The 22,651-nt window shown below is 37.7% G+C and overlaps 1 protein-coding gene across 1 annotated transcript; it reads left to right on the forward strand.

Moving 5' to 3' along the window:
- The first annotated feature begins 5,231 nt into the window (after positions 1-5,231).
- Positions 5,232-20,763, forward strand: LOC119546875 (T-box protein H15). The gene is made up of 6 exons (XM_037853482.1): positions 5,232-6,279; positions 8,565-9,073; positions 9,616-9,749; positions 16,081-16,366; positions 17,143-17,387; positions 19,397-20,763. Exons 1-6 carry the CDS (start codon positions 5,976-5,978, stop codon positions 19,935-19,937), a joined length of 2,019 nt encoding a protein of 672 aa, XP_037709410.1. The 5' UTR covers positions 5,232-5,975; the 3' UTR covers positions 19,938-20,763.
- The last annotated feature ends 1,888 nt before the right edge of the window (positions 20,764-22,651 follow it).

A 22,651-nucleotide genomic window follows, 5' to 3' on the forward strand; every position in this document is an offset into this window, starting at 1 on the left:
GATGGTGCTCCTCTAGCACATTTGATGTGGCAATTACCATGTGGCAGGAAACAGTTGTGCGGTGCGGCCAAAACAAATGTATCTGCATACGTATCTCAGCCATTTGTATCTCTGTATCTGCATCTCAATATGGGCATCGCAGCATCTGAGCCCATCTGCATTTGGAACTCGGACTCCGTGGCAACAGTGGGCGTGCATCATTGGCAATTTTACCATATTATCAACGCATCTGTGAGCCGACAAAGTGTTTTCAACGCTTTCGGTAGTTGCTGCTTGGGAATGTTGCTGTTGCAAGTTGCTAGTTGCCGGTTGCCAGTTGCTGGTGGCTGCAGCTGGTGGGCGTTGCCGGTGCTGCGGGCCCGCTTCGATCCCGATTCGATTAATTTTCGCATTAAGCTCGGCACAGCTCCGCCCTGGACATGGCCAAAAGGATTTGCTTTGACTACACTGGGAAAAAAATGTTTAAGTTAAGTTAATTGTATTAGTTTGCATCATTAAAAACATCCCATAATATTTTATTTAATGTAAAAAGAATGTACTCCCTTCAAAATTAAATCTTTAAATTGAAGAATACAAAGTAGAATCAAAGACTATAAAATACCAAGATGCGTAAACAGGAGTAAAAAAACTTACATAGGCCGCATCATTTCTGTGTTCTATATTATCTTTTCTAGTCTATATTATCTTTGGTTGAATCACTTTGTCTAAACATAAATTTAGCGAATACTGTTATCAGAAAATATATTAGTTGGAAAAGTATAAAAATAAAATGGTGTAAGTATTTTATAAAATATATTTTCCATCGTACACAATAATGTTTAAAATTGTATTCATTTCGATTTTAATTATTCTAATATTTTTTACACATCAGAAATATTTTTAAAAAATATTTCTTATTAAGTAATGCATTTTTGGTTTTAATTTTTAACCCATTCTTTTACTTTAAAATTAGAGATCTTGTTCTAGTACTTATGGATAGTATATTAGCCCATTTTTGACTTGCTGATTATAATTTATGATCTATTTTGATAATGTTTCTTTTAAATTCTTGGTTTAAAGTGCATGATTTTTCGCAGTTGTGGGCGCGGTAATGAAATCAAATTAGGCAGAGATCTCGTTGCTGGCGGCGTAATCGATTCGCTGCGCTCGCCGGGGATTCTGGACCTATGGGACTGCGACTCCCTCGCCGAATCCGAATCCGATTCCCACTCCGATTCCGATGCCAAGGATAATTGCCGGTGTCCTTGGCTTTTGGGTCGCACCTGCCTTCGGGTGACACGCTCCGCTCGCACTTCGCCCACTTTCCTCTGCAGATCTCTTATGGCTCAAGGATGCCATAACGGCCATAAAACACAATTGTTCGCAATTATTATTTTTCTGTTTGCCTGGGATGCAAAGGATTAAAGGAAACAGCAAAAAAACAAAACAATTCGCTACGCAATTTGTATGCAACAATAACGGGAGGAGTGCAAAAAAATATAGAAGCGATACGAACGAACACACATGTTGTTTCGATTTCGGGCGGCAATAAAATTGATATATCCTTTGGCACAATATGGCCGCCATGTGCATTTAGATGCCCATGTCCTGACGGCTTAGTTTCCGCCTTTTTCCCATTTTCCCGCTTTCCCAGCGCCACCCCGCTTATTGGCCATTTAGTGCACGTAGGCAAAAGGAGCAAACGCAAGGAAAATAGTGAAATTTCCCGAATAAAAACTAATAGCCACTGGGACACAGAGGGCTCCATTCTGCGGCTTTCTGTAAGCGACTTTGCCGTAATCCCGTCAAAGCGTAAACAAAATAGGAATACATAGGTTATATGAAATCGGTTATAGGAAATGAGAACAGCAATGGCTTCTAGAGATACGTAGTTGATTGGCTTTTCCGCTGCCTCCCAATATTTCCCTGCATTGCCTAGAGTTTCTGATTTCTTTCCCTGGAATTAGTCATAGGTTTTTTCTATGTTGTTCATAAATAACTTTGAAGTGCTTTGTTTTGATTTTTCGACCGCCATGCGACATGCAGCGAAATTATGGAAATATCTCAAGGTATAATTTAGTGGTTTCTATGGGTTACTAAAGGCAAGATGGTTCAGGACATTTTTGGAATATGTTGTAACTATTTAAATAAACATGTTTTAATAAATTGTGTATTGAAAAAAGATATATTAATAGTTCATAAATATTTTATATTCACATTATAAAATATGAAAAATATTTATGTTTATTATTATTCAAAATGCTGTGCTTAAAATACATAAATGATAGGTATTTAATTGAAGTTAATTTGTTCAAAATATTTTTGGACCAAATGATTTACTATATAGCTCTACAAAACACACCTCAACCATCCCCTTCGCCTTTGAAAAATGTCTTTATTTTTCAATTAACTGAAACGCATTTCCACACTCTACCGACTTAATTAACTCACCGATTTCGACGAAAATCGTTGAAAACTATTTATAGAAACGACTATTAGGAGAACACGCCCTTTTAATTTCATTAAATCAAATTCAAATTGCCCGAAACCAACCCACAACGAAAACAAAAACAAAGCGATTGCAATTTTTCACTCCCCCTGAAAAAACATAAAAAAGGAAGTAGGACCAGGAATAGAAAACCGGGGGAAAGCCAAAAAAAGAACCTGAAAGTTGAAAAAATATGGTGGCATATGCAAATGAGATTTCAGGGCAGGAAACAAATCATTGAAAAATTGTCACCGAGCCGCGACAAAGCAAACAAAGCGAGCTGAGGGCCCACCCTGTCTGAATCCAGATACTCCGCGTACTCCAGATACTAGGCACTCCCTCCACCGATCTGGCCACCATCAACATCACCATTAGTGGCTCAATTGTGCGCCACATCGGCTGGCAACCACGAATCGCATGCAAATGAAACCGCAGCCACAAAAACAATGGTTACACTTAGGAAAAATAATATATTATGTATAATAAAAACTTAGAAAATTATTCAATGGAAGTTTTTGGCCTAAGGAATTGTTAAAGGAATCTTTATGATTATTAATTTTTCAAAAAATTATATATTCCCTGTGCTAAAAAAAACGGTTCAAACAAGACCCATGTTTGAAAACAACAAATTCATACTCACTTTAAAGCAATTCATTTTATTCGTATATTTAATTTTGCGTGAAGTTCTATGACAGACAATATATGAGCTGAATTATGCCAAAATACGTAAGTATCGGAATAAAAGACTTAAAGTAATTATCAAGCCCTAAAACGGAACAACTTAATAAGTTCTTCAAAGAATTATAAACACAAAAGTAGATTTAGATAGAATTTAGAAAACACGGTTTTAAATGGAATTAAAATCTAGAGTTAAATAGTTTCCGTCGTGTATGAATATATTTTATTTTATTGGGTTAATCATTTGATTTTAAATTATATACAATAACCTATTATGTATTTTCATAAATAAAATGTTGTCTTATAAATTTATAAATTTATTTATATTCGTGGGTTTAAATTTTAATTATGATTTTATTTTAAAAATTTGAATCTGACCAAAATTTAGAATACTGCCCTTAGTACGATTTTCATCTAACATTTCTTAAATTTTTCTCAGTGCTGGGAAAAAGGGACATCATCCTGGGAGGACGAAGGGCGCAGCTGACGAATTGTAAAAAAAGTCTGACGGAGGGAAACAAGATGGTGGCACCACCCGAACCTTTGCCCTCCCATTCCCCTCCCCCCGACCGCTTTCCCCTCCTCATTTCCCTATTTTTTTCCCCGGGTCTATAATTTTCTGCTGCGTTCACACGCCATCGTCGCATTTTTTTCCCGACCATCTTTTGTTGTTTCCTTTGAGCAAACATTTAAATTAAAAACATTTACATACGCTGGTGGGCGGAAAAAGGGAGGAGTGACAGGAACCCAGATATTCAATTATGATTTTTCAATTGGAGGACCGAGCACACGAGACACTTTCTCAGATAAGTCCTGTGGCAGGATGGGGGAAATGGTTTTTTCCTTCGGCGGCGTGGAAATTATATGTTCCTGGTCAGAAGTGGTAAATTTAAAGGGACTAAATAATAATAGTCTACAAAAAGTAAATTTAAGAGCAGTGAAAGAGCAACCTAATAATTATTCCTTAAAACTTTATTTACAAACAACAAGTTCTTGTTCGGTTTTAAAAAATGGGAAGTAAAAAAAAAATATTTTTTAGTTTTAGTAAATATTATTATATATTTAATATTTAAAGAGCCGTTTATACAGGAGCATTATTTTATTATATATTGTTTATCATTAGATAATAATTGTTATTTAAAAAAATTATAGTTCTGTACAAATAAATTATTTATAATTAATTATCAATTGTTTTCAAAACAGTTTTTATAAACTTAGAATCCCTATTACATTATAATTTTAAATTTAATAAAGTAAAATTAATTTCGATTTAAAGTACTCTTTTCACCTCACCAAACCCCCAGAGGTAGCTAATAAATAAACTCACTCACGTTTCCACTCAATCGAGTGTGGTGAAGAACCGATAGCGAAACGCAATGGAATCGGACCGAGTTGAGAAGAATTGTAAATAGTCGACGAAAAGCGGTGAGCACACCCCCTCCCCTTCCACCCAAAAACCACTCACACACACTCGCACTCACCATGGCAACAACAACAAAACACCCAAAGAACTGTCAACAGCCAAAAACAAAATGACGAATTTATGAACTCCACCCCTGCCGGCAGAGCGAAAGGGATAGCAGCACAAAAAAACGCTCAAAATGGCCTAGCAGCTGGTTGTCTCGCTCTCACGCAAGACCGGCATTATTTTGAGTGAAAAATTGGAAAATGGAAATGAGTTATGCCCGCGACGCTGGCGTCGCTGCAAGCAGCATGGGAATGCGCTGCTCGTAGGGCCATCTCGCTCACACTAGCCTAATTGAAAACCTTTTTTTTTTCCCCCCATACGTTTTGCGGTTTCAATTGCGGTTTGGCCTACGTCACGTAACGAAAGTTTTGGGCCATGTTCTCTGGAAATGTGGCCTTACGTTCCTTTACGTACCGCTACGTGGTGTTGAAAACCTTTCGCCGTAAGACACATCAGCTGTTGTTGTTTCTGTTTTGGGGGTCAGTCGACGTCGCAGTCGGCGTCGCTGCCGACGTCCTCGTATTTGTTGTTGATTTTTGCGTTGCGTTTTTTGTTGGTTTTTTGTTGCTGTTGTTTTTGGCTTTGGCTTTGGCGCTTTTGGCGTTTACATGGCGAAAAGCGAATTGGGATTCATTCAATGGTCAGCTGCGTGACTGTGAAGCAGCGACGGCGCTCCGGAATTTCCCGTTTCCACCTCGAAAGTACGCAAATTACGGAAAGCACGGAGAACCGGAGATCGCACAAACGGGCGTAAAGTCGTAAAGCCGAGAAAGTGTTTCCCAAAACGTTGTAAAAAAATACCAAACGTTTGCAAAATACTGTACACACAAACCTATAATATTTTTTATTTAAAAAATAAATACATTTTTAAAATCAAAAACACTTTTAATAATAATTCTCAACATTAAAAACCTTTTGAAAGTGCTTGGATATCAGATCTTAAAATTCCAAAAGTTTACCAAACAAAAAAATAGTTGAATCCTTAAAGGATATACATAAATAATATTTCCTTTATATTAAAGCCATACTCGAACATTCTAAATAAAGTGATTAAAAAATCAAAACAATTTTATGATGGGGATATAATGATTTGGAGAAAAAAGCCGGCATATCAAAAATTTGAATACACTTGAAGCAAAAATAGTGTTTACGGTTGTTGTTTACTAAAGAGTATAGTATCAATATAAGGCAACTGTTCTGAACAATTTCAAAGATGGGTAATAAATACTGATATATATAAAGCCACCTAAAGAACAAATCCCAAATTAAAACAAGGATACACACCCCAAACTGTTGAGAAAATATACCAAACAATTTGGAAAAATCTGTGGAGTCGTAATACCCATAAATTTCAGCCCGAAAATGCTTTTAAGCAACCAGCCGGCGAATACGAAACCGCAGCAAACGCCTTCGCCGTCGCAAACGCAGAACTTCAAGTCGAAGTTGCAGCAGCAAATCGTTTCGGCAGCGGCGGTGGCAGCGGCGAACATCGCCAACGGCAGCAGTCATCATCACCAGCATCATCATCACCATCCGCTGAACAACCATCATAATCACAATCACAATCAGCACAACATTTCCTTCGCCACGGATTTCTCAATTGCGGCGATTATGGCGCGCGGCGGAAACGCCCCGAGCAGCCGGGAACCTTCGGAACGGAGTCTGAGTGAGTAGAGTAAAGTAATGCCCGAACCCAAAGTCAAGACCCCACATCCCAAACTAAATATAGACAGACGTAAATAAATTGCCCATCCATTTTATTGCTTGATTTTTCGGATGGTTTCATCAAAAGTTTTAGGGAAATATAGTCCTCATCGATGGGAATATTATATTATAGACCCATATCTCACGAAATATTTATTAAGTTTATGATAGAACTCATGGTATTTAGGACTTAGGATTTAGGATTAATCCCACAAAAAATAAATATTCGTAATATGATATAATCGTGGTACAGAATATTAAAACATATACCTATGTATATCTCATAAAATATTTATTCAGTATATGATAGAACTTGTTAAAAACCTATATCTCACTACGTATTTATTCAGTATAAGATATTTTTTATTTAAGTAGATATATCTTAGTATGCTTAGGGTACTTTATCCCCCCTTTAATCTCATTATTCAACACAATAATAAAAAATGAAGAACACCAAAATAAACATGGATAAATAAAGAGGCCTTTTGGTATCAACGAAAATATTTCGAGTCTCTAACTTCATTCATGAATTCCTCTTTTGATTTGAACCCTACTCTTAACTACAAACAAGTTTCACTTTATTATCATATTCAATATTCTTTTGATTGGGTGTAATAAATTGGCTGGCCAAAGGTTGAAAAGAATATAAATTTAGCATATCACACATGTTGATGTTGATCCCAAGTTACTGGTTCTGTCTGGTGATTTAACTATACATTTTTACGATCCAATAAGGCACGAGCAGCGTTTCGTTGATACGCTTGAATTCCAAAAGGATTAAAATATGAAAGGCTGCTAAATGATAGGAAATAATGAAGGCGTGGAAAAGGGCCCATAATTAATTTAATGTTTTATTTATACCTATTTCACTCTGATTTGAATTTATAGAAGACACAGAATAAAGGAATTAGAAAGTATACATTGGAAACAAAAATGATCTTGAACTGTTGTTCTGATTTAAACTCAAAATAGAAGCGAATAAAGAAAATCTGTTTCCAGCTGAAAAACTTCAAGTGGTCGAGAATTAATGTAAGACAAAGCAAGAAATTAGGTTAGTAGGCAAAGAAAATCTTAAGTTAATCAATATTTCAGTTTATTTTTTAGAGATAGCTTTCCCAAAATGGTTTACAGTCCTCGCTATAATTATTGGCTGTTGCAAAAACTCATTTAATCGATTAGTAATATTCTCCCCCTCCCATTTTTTATTCACCCATTTGAAAAACTGTCGCAGCTGCATTATATTTCTATATTTTCCGCATTTTTTGCCCGCTTTTTTTCTGCTATATAAATTATATATTGATGACAATGCAACGTTGATGACTTGATAATTGCAGCAAATGCGCGGCAATAAAATAATCAAAGCCTATTTGAATGCGCGGGGGTTGGGGGAAATGTACATGACAAGCGCGCACAGAGATATATAATCGATTATATATGTGTAGTTTGAATGCAAAACTATTTAGATGCCATAATTGGGCAGAGACAGAAGCGCAAACAGATGCATTCAATAGTGTGAAAAGCCCCTTTTTACTGGCCGCCCCCTTTTGCAATTGGCAATTGACATTGGCAATGCCAAACGCACACAAATGCTCGGGAAATTAACATATGAAATTGCATTTTGAGCAAATAATTGAATTTTTGGCGTTATCTGCAAAATGCATCTGGTCGCGAACTGGATTCTCGCTGCTATTGCTGTTGCGACTCGTCATCGACAACATGCAACATGTTGCAGCCCAGCAGCAACTCCCACATTAACGAGCCACTTTGATGTCTCTCTTTTCTATATGCACTGGGAAAATTGAGGGCTTAGAATAAGTCATTCAAGGAAATTAACTATTAACTAAGTAGCAGAAAATCAATCGGTACAAATTTCGGAGTTTTAATTATTATGAATCTCTTAATCTTGTGTTACTGGTCCATTAAAGTTTATTTACTTAAAATATTTATTTCATTTTATCACTAAAAGTGGAATACATTCATGTATAAATAATTAACTTAACCAATTTCCCCCCTAAATCTTAGGAATTCGGAGTCAATGGCGATAAGTCAGAAAAACTATATACTTCTATATAAGATAAGCTGTATACTATCATAAGAATAAAGTAAATCCAAAAGAAATAAGTTTTTAAAACTATGGACGAACTCTTTTTTGATTCAAAGCATAGGTTTATTTTTTGTTTATTAGTATGATTTTCTGTATATCGTTCGTTACTTATTTCTTTCCCATATATATTTCTCACCGTGTAGGTCCCGCATCCGTGGAGCGCTATTCAGGCCAGGATGTGGACGATGATGTTGATGTTGACGTTGATGTGGTGGACTGCAGTGACTCGGAAATGCCGGCGGCAACTGCAGCAGCAAATGCAACAGCGACAGCAGCGGCTGCAGCGGCAGCATTGCAGGCGCAACAACAGGCGCGTCAGGCATTGCGTGTTGCACAGCAACAGCAGCAACAGCAACAACAGCAGCAGCAGCAACAACAAAGGCAGCAGACACATCACCACGCAACGGCAAACAAGCAACAACGCCAACATCACAATCAACACAGCAGCAACAGCAATAGCAACAACAGCAGCAGCAACCACTGCAACAGCAACACCAGCCACTCAGGCAACAGCAACAGCAAATCAAGCAGCCATCGAGGGCGTTCTGCTGCCGCAGTTGGGGCCGCTGCCACGCCCTCGCCACCACCGCCCCCGCCCTCGCAAAGTCCCGAGGAACTTGAACGCCTGTCGCCAGAGGAATCACCAGCCCAGGTAAGGATACACCAAGAAATGTGATGATACTTACAGAAACTATCCAAAAGATACTTTTAAAAAAATAATTATAATTAAAGTTAGTAGGGATATTCAGGATAATGTAAAGTTATTATATAAAAAGCTAAAATACCTTGATAAAATGTCTCTTTAAAGGGAACATTGAATATCCTGTTATCCCGAATTTTTACAAATATTTTTAAAGTGCTTATACTATCTAACGTCGAATTAAACAGCTCGTTAACGCAATAAACAAATGGTAAAATGTGGAAGCCTTTCATCCTTAATTAAAATTTACGCATAATGTAATTCAATTGGTTTTAATAATAATAAAATCTGATCAAGATCTTTTTCCAAAATGTATTTTATTAATAACAATTTTAAGATTAAAATCCCTTATATATATAATTTTTATTTCTGTGTACACCTCCGCAACAAAGTGTGCAGAAAGAAAAACGCATCTCCTCGAGCGTCCTATTAAAATCCCCTCTTAATTCTCTCCCCTCCCTCTTTTCATCCTCCTCCGATTGCCACGCCCACAGCAGCCCACGCCCAAGATAGTGGGCTCGTGCAACTGCGACGATCTCACGCCCGTCCAGTGCCACCTGGAGACCAAGGAGCTGTGGGATAAGTTCCATGAATTGGGCACTGAGATGATCATTACCAAATCGGGCAGGTGAGTGCGATGGCGGCAACATAAATGCATAAATTAAGGGGACTACGCCTAAGTGAGTGGGATGGAAAAAGCCATGAATGATATTAGATAGAGATGAAAGGGGAGATATATCATAATTAAACTGTTTTCATGGGATACATCAAATATTAAAATAATATAACATATAAATAATAAAAATAAAATAATCTTATGGGGAATATGGTTGAATTTCAGGGGATAATGTAGTAATAATAAAGATCATATAAAACTAAATCACCAGATTATAGTGTACAATTACTAAAACCTCCATAAGAAAACCCCATTTGAGGCTTAAACGGATTATTAATAGTACCAAAATCCAATAATATCTTCCTTATTGCTTGCCATACGTACATACATGACGACTTTTTTAAAATCCCCCCTAAACTTACAGCTACCAATTAAGTCCAACATTAGCCAGCAATTTGAAAACTTCACTTATCGACATATTCACTTATTGAATGAAATTTCCCGATAATCGATCACATTCCGTTTTGGGCCCCGGCAACATGCATTTTATTTCATTAAACATTCGTTGGAATTCAATTTGCCGGCGGTGAAAGAGGGGCGTGCGGGGGGAGTGGCAGGGGGCAGTCCGGGTCATAACCATAATGCCGCCCCCGGCAATCGGCCACCAATCAAGCCCACGAAAAGTCCTCGAACGAAACACAATCAATAAAAACTTTAATGCGCCTTTCACCCATGGAAAGCCAAACTCACAACTCACAACTCCCAACTCGCATCGGCCATAAAGCTATAAGCCGTCGGCCACGCCCCATTGTACGCCCCTCCGTCTTAACTGGAAAATATCAACAACTTTTCGGTTAGTTCCTCATTTACATCAAGAAGTTTTGATTGACAAGGCATCGAAATAATTTGCGTCGATTTTCGATTAGCATAAAAAAAGAAAGACGACCATTTCGTCAGCTGTTTTGGTTCGAAAAAGATGGGTATACAATACCTACAAAGCCCAAACACGCATACCCACAGAAAAGTACCGGGGTTAAACGACTTTTCATTCGCAACTCAACAAAAGTTGAAGGAATTATTGCTCGACGATATATTCGATTCTCGTGCGAATGTTTTTTTAGGGGGGTTTTACGGGGGTTTTGAAATGCGAATAAAAACGAAACATGAACATGAAACATATAAGTTTTGGGGCAAAGAACTTTTGCTTTTTTGTATTTCCCTTTTTTTGGGCCTACTCTCTCTCTCCCTGAAAACATGCGAAATACGCATTAGTCGCTAGGTGGTAGTTAGGATCTCCCTTCTTTTGTTTGTTTATTTTTTTGGGCTTTACTTTTGATAATATTGGGCATGATGAAATTTTGGTAATCTGTAAAAAAAACTATAAGATAAAATCATAGTCGAAAAAATAACTGTACTTTAAATACATATTTTTGTGATTAAAGTTATTAAAGCGTTATATAAATAATAAAATTCCATGAATATCTATATTTAAACGGAACGAAAGTAAATCGTTGCCTAATTTCGTTAAGTCAATGTATCCCAAATATAAAACTCGAGTTTGTCATTATTTTTTGAAAACATTTATGACCAATTTTAAATTAGACTTAAACAACATCTGAATCGATTGTTTTTTATTTTATTCCTATAAAGAATATTGGATTTAAGCCGTAATAACAATTAATTTTAAATCAAATATTTAGACTATTTCAGTGTTAATAAAAAATGTTTATTAAAAGATTTTAAAAACACCTTCAGTTAATTAAGACTTATACAGTATCTCATAGTCCACTACCAAACCCTGATGAGTGTTAATGTTTTTCATATTTTTGCTACTGTTTCTTTCCTTTTTGCTTGGCAACTTTTGTTTGTTTGGCTTTATGGTTGCTTAACCCTTTGGTGGCCGTCAACAGGCGGCTCTGCTGCCCCCTTCCCTTGGCATCTACGACACATTAACAAATTTACTCCTGTCGTAGCCCCGCATTTTGGGGCCCCCATCCCGAGATCCACAACCAAGTATAAATTGCATTGTAATAGCTGCCGATTGTCGCGCTAACAACGCATTTGCATGTCCTTTGGCTTTCGGGACATTTGGTCCTCTGGCTTCGTGTTTTTGCGTTTCTGTTTCTGTTTTTTTTTTTGGATTTTGGGCCCTGTAATTAGTCAAAGGATACCGATGAGCGGCCAACACTTATTTACATTTGTGCGGGTTTGACTGACGCATTCGCATGCAACAAAAAAAGCGGAAGCCAAAAACAGTAGCAGAATAATTCCCACTCCGAACGATATCCATCTATGTCAGCACATCGTTTGCCAGCTAAACATGTCCACGAAAGGGGCAGGCCAGGTGGCCAGGTGGGCGTGGCAGTGCGGGACTTTTTTATGTGAATGATACATTTTAAATTGCAAAAATATACGACTGGGGGCTTAGCTTTCCAAGTCGACTCGATGGCATGACTCGCTGCACTCTGTCATGGGGAATATGGTTTGGTAACGGCGAAAATACTGAAACAGGTACTTTTGTATCGGGAAATTAGAGATATAATCAAATGAATGAGAGAAATAATAATTATAGTCCTATCAAAATTTTATGTTTGAGCCATTTTCGAAGTTTTAAAAATATTATTAAAAAATGAAAATAAATACTTACAAATAAAATTTGAACCCACTTTCATTTATCAACTTAATTTTTAAATGGTTTTGCCATTAAAATAATTGTTCAGTTTCAAAAATTTCAAGAAATCTGATCTTAAAATTAAATTTATTTTCATTAATTTTTAAAATGCTTTGAGTAACAATTACTCACATCGTGTGTAATATTCTCTAACAAGATTTAAATAATATTAAAAGAAATCATCCTATTTAATATTTTAAATTAATAAATTATATATGATATTTCGAAAAACAAATACAGATTTAATACTACTTTTCCCTTTCTTTATCAGTAAAGTTGTTTATTTAACATTCCATATATATTCTGCCAATCGAAAAATAGTTCTTCCCATATTATCCACCGATTTCCCCTTTTTCCAACCATTTAAAATGCCATTCTCCTCGGCAGCTGTGAAAATGTTGCCTCCACATGCAAATGCGCATGCGTGGCTCTCATCAGAAAGAAACTGTGAAAAGCGGAAAAGACTGCCGCAAATTGCCAACACATTTGAAACGGAGAAAAAACTGGGAGACTTTTCCGATGATTTACGGCCAAAAAGGCAGAACAAAAAGGAGTCAGAGCTAGAATTTTTTACCTGTTACGTGGTCAGGTTGGGATGGATTTCTTTGTGCTCATGCGGTTGTTGAAATAAAATATCACGTGGTTTGCGATTTTGTCACGCTGTCAGCGGTTTTGAGGTTGGCATTTTCCGAAAGACAATGACAATGGGAAATGCAAGCAGTTGCAAGGGCGGGCTAATTGTTTGTTGACCCATCGAAAATACCCGGAGTTTGTCAATATTTTGCGACAAACTCTTCACGCATATTAGCCGAGTTCTTTCCGCCGCCGCAGGATATTTAAGGACAGTAGCCTGACTTCAGAGGATGCGTTGCAATTGCAATTTCCATGGTCCAACCCCTTGCAGGCCAAGATACATATTTCTTCCTGCCATTTCATTTTTCAAAACATTTTCCACAACTTCATTAATATTTCTGGGCAGCTGAAATGGTCGGCAGATATCGAAACAAGTTAATCCCTATTCATAGGAAAGGTGCAGGTTCTGGAGTTATGAACTAATCAACTAATAAAAGACAGTCAACTGGGGGAGTGTTGTCAGCCGGCGATAAGATCAAAGTTATGGTCTTCTTGTCATTTTCGAGGGTTGCTTTTTTAGTTTCGCTTTGTTCGCCTACTCGCTCGGCTAATTTGCATTTTATTAATTTAGACCTTGAGGCTTAATTTGCTGTAACAAAGGTGTTGATAATGAATTGCCATTCCTACATGTTCCTACCGCATATATATGTATAGGAATACTAATTGAAAGCCGAGCCACCCCATGGCAAATGGTGTGTAAACTTCATAATTGTAACCTTTGGCACCTAAGCTCTGGCCGCGCACCGAAAAACTGAGTAAAAGCCATTTCCCTAATTTTCCCATAAACAAATACATAAAATCCACACTTAGAAGCTCGGCCAGCGGGCGAACTAAGCTGGAGAGAACTGGGAAAACCCCCCACGAAACTCGAAAAAGTCCAGTTTGTCGGGGGAGTGGCTTTGGCTTTTGCTTTAGCTGCCCTCGGGCGGCTCTTCAACTCGTAAAATGTATGTAAATGCTGGAATATGATTTACGACATTTCCGCCTAGCAGCAAAAACACCACAAACCAAAAAAACAAAATACTAAAACAAAATAGAAAAGCGGGGGCGGCATTGGATATGGACCATCAAAACTGGGCGTGGCAGTGGCTCGGCTTTCACACATTTATGGATCAGGTCGGTCAAGCCATCAGAAAAGTGTTAACAATTCGTTCAATACTGGAAAAAATTAAGTCTTGAATATTATAAAATGTTCATAAAAGTGAAAACGATATGATGTCAAATTTAACTATGTAAAAAATCAATCATTAACGTTGAAAATAGAAGTTTTTATCCATTAATTTTGCATAACCAATATTGGAAAAAATATATGTGAAGTACAAAATTCAGTTATAATACTTTAAAACTATTTATCAATAAACGATCTTCTTTTATATCTTACTATAAGAGATCATATTTTCCATAGAAGGTTTTATTCATTTTGAATAATATTAATAAAAAAGTGTCAGCATACTTATTTTTATATTTATATTTACATATTTATGACTTAAGAAAAGTATTATAGGAAGATCCAGTCATTTTACACAAAACTTTCCTTTTTCCAATAGACCCTATTTTGATCTCAAATCCTACGTTATTAAATAACATTTTAAAAATACTTAGTATTATCAAAAATATTTTTTTTCACTGCATAATTTGTAGCTCGAGCTTCTTATAGAAATTCATTCACTTCCTTTTGGGGGTTAAAAAACAAAATGGGAGCTTCCTGTTTGGCGGCTTCCGTTCTTGAGTTTTGGCGGTCAGGCTCGAGCGAAGTCAGTCAGTGAGTTGGTAGTTGGTTGTTGGGTGGGTTTTGTGGGTCCGTGCAGATATGGAGATAAGCGGAACACGTTAAGTGCCCGCTACAATGGTGCTAATTGTGGCATGCAACTGCGAGTGCAACAGAAACCTACGGCTTACAGCACAAATCACAATTACAGGCTGTGATTTGGATTCGTTTTGGCCTGGTAACTGCGATAAATACGCGGCCGAAACGGTTAGTCAGTGGCTAAAACAATCGTGGTGACACTGGACCCGCCCATCGCAGTAATGGGCTGTAAACACAGCCCGAACAAACAAGGGTTTTAAGTAGGAGAATGGTGAAAATGGTGCTAGAAAGAAAATCTTCAATTAGACCTACTTAGACAGGTACAAATTGTATTTGCGTGTTTGACAGTGAAAGTCCTTTCTTCATTCGAAATGATCAAATTAACACTATATAATAGGTTGACAAAGTTACTTGGTGGAAGATTTCGAAAGGGTTCCATTTATTGAAAACATTTCTGAGTCTTATAACATATGTTGACTTGGTGATACTCGAAAAACTCTACAATTTAATATCTAAAATTCCTCTATATATATTTTATTCAATTAACCCAAGAATATACCCCTTAATGATACCATTTTGTTTAACAAATGTTGCACAATTAGCTTACCAAAGCAACTGAAAGCAAATCAATTATAATTATCCAACCCAGAATATCTGGTTCACTATAACACAATATTGTAGGCATTCATTCCGTAAGATAAATGACAAAAAACTGGGCTGGGTCATTAGCGTCATTTACACTTACCTGCGACCACAAACACGATTTTCCGGGGGTGGTGGGTGGTTAGTAAGTGGGTGGTGGCGGTACACACCCTTTTTCCGCCCACCCGCTGGGTTTTAGGACGACGACATCGCTTGCGGAAATGTGTCAAAAACGTGCTAAAAGTCATAAAATTAAATATGCGTCTTATTTACATACCTTGCTAGCTCGCCACCTACTTTTTTTTTGTGTTTTTTCTTGTCGCAACACAATGGCGGGCAATAAAAAAAATAGTTCACAATTTTCTTGTTTTTTGTGTGCGTTCTTTGAGGTTACTAACATTTTTCCGAAATCCCTTATGCACTCAAAACAAAGTTGGGATGATAGAATATTTTTAAGAAAATTCTACATACTTCTAATTAATTTATTTTAGATTTGGGAAGTTTGTTTATTTTTAAAAATATTTTATATACTTGTAATTAATTTGTTTTAACCATTACTATATATTTTTAATAATTCCCCCCCATTTCAGACGCATGTTTCCCACCGTTCGCGTGAGTTTCTCGGGTCCTTTGAGGCAAATTCAGCCGGCGGACCGATATGCCGTACTTTTGGATGTCGTACCGCTGGATTCGCGGCGATACCGTTACGCCTACCATCGCAGCTCGTGGCTGGTTGCCGGAAAAGCCGATCCACCACCCCCCGCCCGTATTTACGCCCATCCGGATTGCCCTCTGAGTCCGGAGGCACTGAGAAAACAGGTGGTCTCCTTCGAAAAGGTGAAGTTGACAAACAACGAGATGGACAAGAGCGGACAGGTGAGTCGAAGCGTTTAGATTTAAGGGACCTGATGAACCAGGAACTAGGAAAATGGGTGGGATAATCATTGAGGGGAATGTTTTAACAACTAACAGTTTTTAAAGACCATTTTTTAAATTATCTTAAAACAATGATCTTTAATAATCTTAAAACTTAAATTACAATAGTCTAATTTTAAAAAAATATTAATCCCAAAAAACATTTTGATTTTAATGACAATTTTGATATAACAAACGAATTCGGGTTTATAGTATTTCTTAGTCTCACCAATCCTTTATAGTAAGACGCAACATCCTTTCAGTCTTTTATGGCCCAAACTTCACTCATCTCATGACTCAGTTATGAATAATTTAGGCCGAGAGACAAACACATAAACTGGCGGGCGTCTTGGCATTGTCTTCCGAATCGGCGAGGTCAAAAGGGGTCAGCCAGGGTTGCCAACAATGCCGCATACGAATGCACATATGCAATTGGCATTGCGCGCGCACAAAAATGAATGAAAATTGTTGGCAATTTGGTGGCAAATACGAGGCAGGCAGGCTGAAGACCCTGTTCACATATATATTTCCGGGATTTTCGAGCCTGCTACCGTTTTTATCACGGCCATAAAGGCTGGGGCATGTGAGATGGGGGCGGAGTGTAAAAAGACGCTGCGAGGACAGTCAAAACAAACGTCGACTACTTTTTTATGGACGTACATTTTTTATAAGCAACGTACACAACAAACAATTCGCATTCAGGGAATTTTTCTTCTTTTCCGAATCCCTTTTTGCAGGTCGTGCTGAACTCAATGCACCGCTACCAGCCCAGGATCCACTTGGTGCGTTTAAGCCATGGCCAGAGCATCCCCGGCAATCCCAAGGAGCTGCAGGATATGGACCATAAAACCTTCGTTTTCCCGGAGACCGTGTTCACGGCCGTGACGGCCTATCAGAATCAATTGATTACGAAACTGAAAATCGATTCGAATCCGTTTGCGAAGGGATTTCGCGATTCGTCGCGTCTCAGCGACTTTGATAGGTGAGTTTTCCCCCTCGGTTCTTCAGATATCTTCGGTAGTTGCCCCCGTTTCGCAGTTTATGGGGTCATGTCTGATTTATTGCCTAATTTACGATGGCCTGTTGAGCCGTAAAGCCGATACAGTAGCCCAACTTGCCGCTGATTAGCGAAAATGTGTGAAAGTGCCAGTCGGCGAGGCGACTCCTGCAGGTTCTTCAATCCTCAATTAGCATGCAACGTGCAGCACCGGCGATCAATCGGATCGAACTTATATGATTATATGGCCGAATTCGGTATGTGATTTGGATACACACGGTAGTTTACAATCTTTAAGGCAGAGCCAGTCAAGTCAGGGAATTCAGGGAATAAAATCTGACCTATTTGTGAAACATTTGAAAGGAATTTTATCAAGACAACACATTCAAAGGATAAAGTATAAATACATATTTGATTAGCTATTTAATAAGCAAATTTGTGATCTTGAAGAAAAATAGAAAGTTAAGTAGGGGTTTTGATAAATCAGGGTGTATTTCATAATTTATTAAAGGTCAAGTCAGAGTTTTATTAGCCTTTGGAATACAAGTAATTCAGAATTATTAAATTATTTAAGGTCGGGTCAATATTTTTTTTGCGTTTGAAATGCAGAAAATTACGTATGTAATATTGAAATATTTAAAAAAAGATCAATAAATTGAAACCTTTAAATATAAGTTCCAACATAAATTAAGAAAATGTATAAAGATTAGTATTGACAGTATGTAAAACCTATTTTGTGATCTTAAAAGTTTATCTAAAATATGAGCTGTTTGAGTAAAGGTTTAAAAATATTTCAAAATATATATTTTCTTTATTACATTTTTTTCATTAATAAAATAGTAGTTTTTATTCAGTAAAATCGTCTTGCAACATTTCTGCACACCAGCAACATTTCGCCCTACTCCCGTCAGGATCAGGCCAAAGTCAACATTTTTTCCAGCATTTGCGAGGACTGCTGCCCTTTTTTCGACAGCGACTTCAAAGTGTTGCAAGGCGGCGACTATTAAGACGGCAAATGCTCTGCCGCCAGCAGCAACATGGGCACAGCAGCAGCAGCAACAGCAACAGCAACACCAGCAACACCAACAGCAACGGCAGCAACACCAAGAGCAATGTTGCTGTTGTAGCCGGCACGGCGGCGGCTTAAGTGGCGTAAATTACAGATCGGCGCTTTTAACTTTGATGCCGATTCGTACATGAAATGAAAACACGAAAATAATGAGTGAATGTGGCTCTTGTTGCTGGTGTTGCTGGTGTTGTTGTTCCTGTTGTTTAGTGTCGGCAATTGGCAGTTACTTTCGACGTAATTATGTTATTGCTCCGGCTGAAGTGGCGGCAGCAACAAGTTGCTCATCGGGTTCTGACAGTCCAAGCTCTCTTCTCCAAGTTCTCCAAGCCCGAACTTCCCCGAGTCGGAATTGGAATTGGTATTGGAATTGTCTGCAACTCGAACTTAATGGAGTGGCAATGGCTTTTGGAGAACCAGAACTGTTGTTGTGCTAGTACATAAGAACCAAAAGATCACAACAATAGTTGAAACAATTATTTAAAAATATTAAATAAAATTAATTTATCTGTGTGGTTAATTATTGTACTAATAGTTATTTATTTTCAATTTTTTTTTGAATTTAGGGGTTTATATTTCCCGTTTTAAAACTACTAAATGTTTGTATTTACGATATTCTATAGGTCTGCATTCGAGTATTTTTGGACCCCTCAAAACTGTTTATCCCCTTTTGCGAAAAAATACAATGTGCTTACAATCAATGATATTATCATCATTACAATATCCATACCGAAATAACACATTCAATTTATTATGAGGGGAATGTAACTGCTAATTTCAAATGCACTTCAAAAGATCTTAATTTTTCATATGGCTTGAGGATATTATCTTTAAATTTTCTGCAAAGTATTTAATGTAAGGCAGAGCACTTTCTATCTATTTTATACCACTTATTTCTTATACCATATTTTCTTATACAATTTTTTAGGGATCCCATGGATGCGTTCTTTTTCGACCAGCACATGCGAACGGCTCCTCTGCGGTTTTTCCCGGACCCACTGATGTCCCAGTTGACTCCCCAGGAGGCGGACGCTGCTTCTTTGGCACTACTGGAGAAGGCCCGTCAGCACCTGCAGATGTTTGGCCGATCGCCGTACACGGAAATGTTGCTGCCGCATTTGTACCAGCGATCGGCGGCACCGCCTCCGCCCCCACAGGCCCCGCACCTCAGCGCCTTTCAGTTGGGCATGTGGCAGCAGCAGTGGCCGCAACTCACGGCCGGATTTCTGGCCAGTGCCAATCAGCAGGCGGCCTTGGCCTTGGCGGCGGCGGGCGCCAATCGAACGCCACCCCCTCCGATGGCGGTGGCGCCCCCCGCCCCTGCCACGCCCACATCCTCGTGTGGATCGGCGTCACCGGATTTGAGGGTACGACCCCAGCTGAGTCACTATCCTCAGCGATTCAGTCCCTATCAGGTGCCCCAGCATCAGGCCTCGCCACCAGCCTCGAATAGGGCAGAAAGTCCTTAGGATACCACTGTTAACACAACCTACTAAACTAAACTAAACCACCCAAAACACCACCCATTCCCCTCTTTGCCCCACCCAAAAAATACTCTGATGTGGTCTTTAAGTCTGTAAAAAATATCAAATCCTAGAACTATCATAATCAAAAATATGTAATGTGTGCAATAAATCATTCAATCATTTTATTTTCAAATCAAAATATAAGAAAAACAATCAAAATTAATGATTTGAAAAATATATTAAAACGAAATAAATGCTGCCAACATAAAAATGTATTGATAGGGTTTTATCAACTAATAATTATTTGTGAAGTGCAATAATACATTGACTTCATTCAAGTTTTTATTTGTTAAAATATTAAATGTAATAGATAAATTACCAATTAGATACAAGAAATTTTCAATTCAATATATTTCGAAAGTGTACCAGAATTTCAAAAGACCTAAAGACCACCCCAGAATATCAAAGAAATGTATGTGCAATGTTGTTGAACAAAAAAAGAAAAGAGTACCCTTTGTAAATAACCCCTAAAATGTAGCTGCAACATCCAAAGAAGCATTCGATGTTGCATGTGATGCTAAGCTAGAAGACCGTCTTAACCGGTTTCACTGTATTGTAATTTTCGTAGCATTATAACAGTATTAGTTAATTTAATTAGGCCTAGCAGTATGCATACCCCAACTTTTTGCTGTGTTTTTTGTTGTCGTCCCCATGTGTTCCTAAAACTGCAAATTATTGTGAGAATTCCACGCTGAATTAAATCCTCTAGACACTCCCCTCCCCGAAATGCAAAAACCAATTACTATAAACACTTATTTAAATTATGTGCAAAAACAGAGCGAGAAGAAGCGAAAACGAATAAACAATTTATAACACAAAGCGAATGGCTCTTATTTCAATTTATTAAAAGTCATATATTTGGTTTAGTACCTCAGCGAACTGCCAACATGCAATTGCAATGGCGGGGCAATAAATGTTTTTGAAAATATGGCCAGCGATTAATAACGTTAGTTCTGCTGATGGGTGGGGTTGCAGGTTGCTAGTTGCAGGTTGCTGCGGGGTAGCAACCAACAACCTACAACCTGCAACACGTGATGCGCAGTCGCGCATGGCCACTGACATTTGGGAACGGCAATGAAATATAATTTATAGAATTTTGTACTCTTTATGAAAGTCTAATTAATTACTACTCCGTGTTTTAGACCATGTTTGCTGCTCTGGCCGTATAAACTACGAGTGTAAGCCATAAAAGGGTTGCATGCCATCGACAATGGATGCAGTTGCACGCGACATGCGTCATCAATTTCTAATGATGTATGTCTGCCCCTTGGACGTTTGTTATTAATTTCTGTGGGGCTGCTCTTACACGGCCATTAACATTTTAAAGTGTTGTTTGTCAGAAAGGGTTCCACATCGCGACTTTATCGGCAGATAAATGGGTAGCGAACATTGTCGGAGTTGTTTACAAGGCGGATTTAAGTGGATTTTAATTTGAAAATGTCCCTAATAAAAATGGTGTTTAAAAAATAGAATACGGTTTGCACGGTAGCTTTGATCTACAACTTAAATCATTAAAATATTCTCTTTTAAAATTTACTATTTTTATTTACAGTACTTTCATTTTTACAAAAATAAAATAGGGTTTCCCATGGTAGTTCTGAACTGTAACTCAACATGTGTAGCTATTTACTCTTAATATTTAGTATTTTTATTAACAATACCCAAATGTTATTCCTTTTACAACCCCCTAATCATTCTTACATTTGACAACATATTTCTAGACCACTCTGTCAATCGTCTTTAATCACATACCAAACACTCAATCACATGAAACACATGGCTAAAATATTTAATAACTTAATTTACTAGCCCATAGGCCATGAGGCAAAAATCCAAATGGGCCTCTAAAAAGAGGGTCAGAAAAACAGAGGCAGAGGTTTACTGAGGAGGGGCCGGGCCAACATTTAAATATGGCTTATATAAACTCAGAGCTAAGGCTTTTTACCTAACCGATAACTAACCAATAATTATACACTCTGAAGCTTACAATTAAAAAATCGTTTTTGACCAACCAACCAACAAACTTTCCAAATGTCTTAATTTACTGAGTTCAGGTCGGTGGTTGAGTTCGGGAAAAACTGTGAGAAAGTGTCATACTGTTATGAAAAATATATCAAGCTATTACCAACGTTAATTATAAGGCTAACAAGGTTTGGTATGGCTATCACATCCAGTAGTTAGGTTCCATAATTATAAAGTATACAAGCTATTAAAGAAAATAATTAAATTTTAACCACATTTCAATAGCCATCCAATTTATGATTAACTTGTCCAATAATAACCCTCTACTTTTATCCATTAAAATTGTGTTATCCTGCCTTGCAAAGCGTTACAAAGTGTTATTTACCTTCTAGCCACAGAGAAACCCAACCATTTTGTGATGTACCACAGATACCTAGAATTTTCTCACTCACTGCGACAAAGTCGTACACAAATTATCTCGCCACTAAAAATTTGCCTAATTTCCAACATAAATATGAAGCAGGCTATCTCGGGCGACCGATCTCGCAGGCGGCACAACCTTAACATCATATCTCCCGACTAATTTTTCTGTGTTTTTGGGCACGGGACAGGAAAACAGGAGGCAGAAAAAAGAAGAAGTCACAAAACACCCCAAAAAGGATGAGTTTTGGGATCTTGACCTGGCAGGCGCTAAC

This window comes from Drosophila subpulchrella, chromosome 2L (assembly GCF_014743375.2).
Source record: "Drosophila subpulchrella strain 33 F10 #4 breed RU33 chromosome 2L, RU_Dsub_v1.1 Primary Assembly, whole genome shotgun sequence".
NCBI lineage: Eukaryota > Metazoa > Arthropoda > Insecta > Diptera > Drosophilidae > Drosophila > Drosophila subpulchrella.

Coding starts and splice junctions, on each gene's coding strand:
- LOC119546875 (XM_037853482.1), top strand. CDS start 5,976: ATGCTTTTAAGCAACCAGCCGGCGAATACGAAACCGCAGCAAACGCCT. Junction 9,074..9,615: donor CAGAGGAATCACCAGCCCAG/GTAAGGATACAC, acceptor CCACGCCCACAG/CAGCCCACGCCCAAGATAGT. Junction 9,750..16,080: donor ATCATTACCAAATCGGGCAG/GTGAGTGCGATG, acceptor CCCCCATTTCAG/ACGCATGTTTCCCACCGTTC.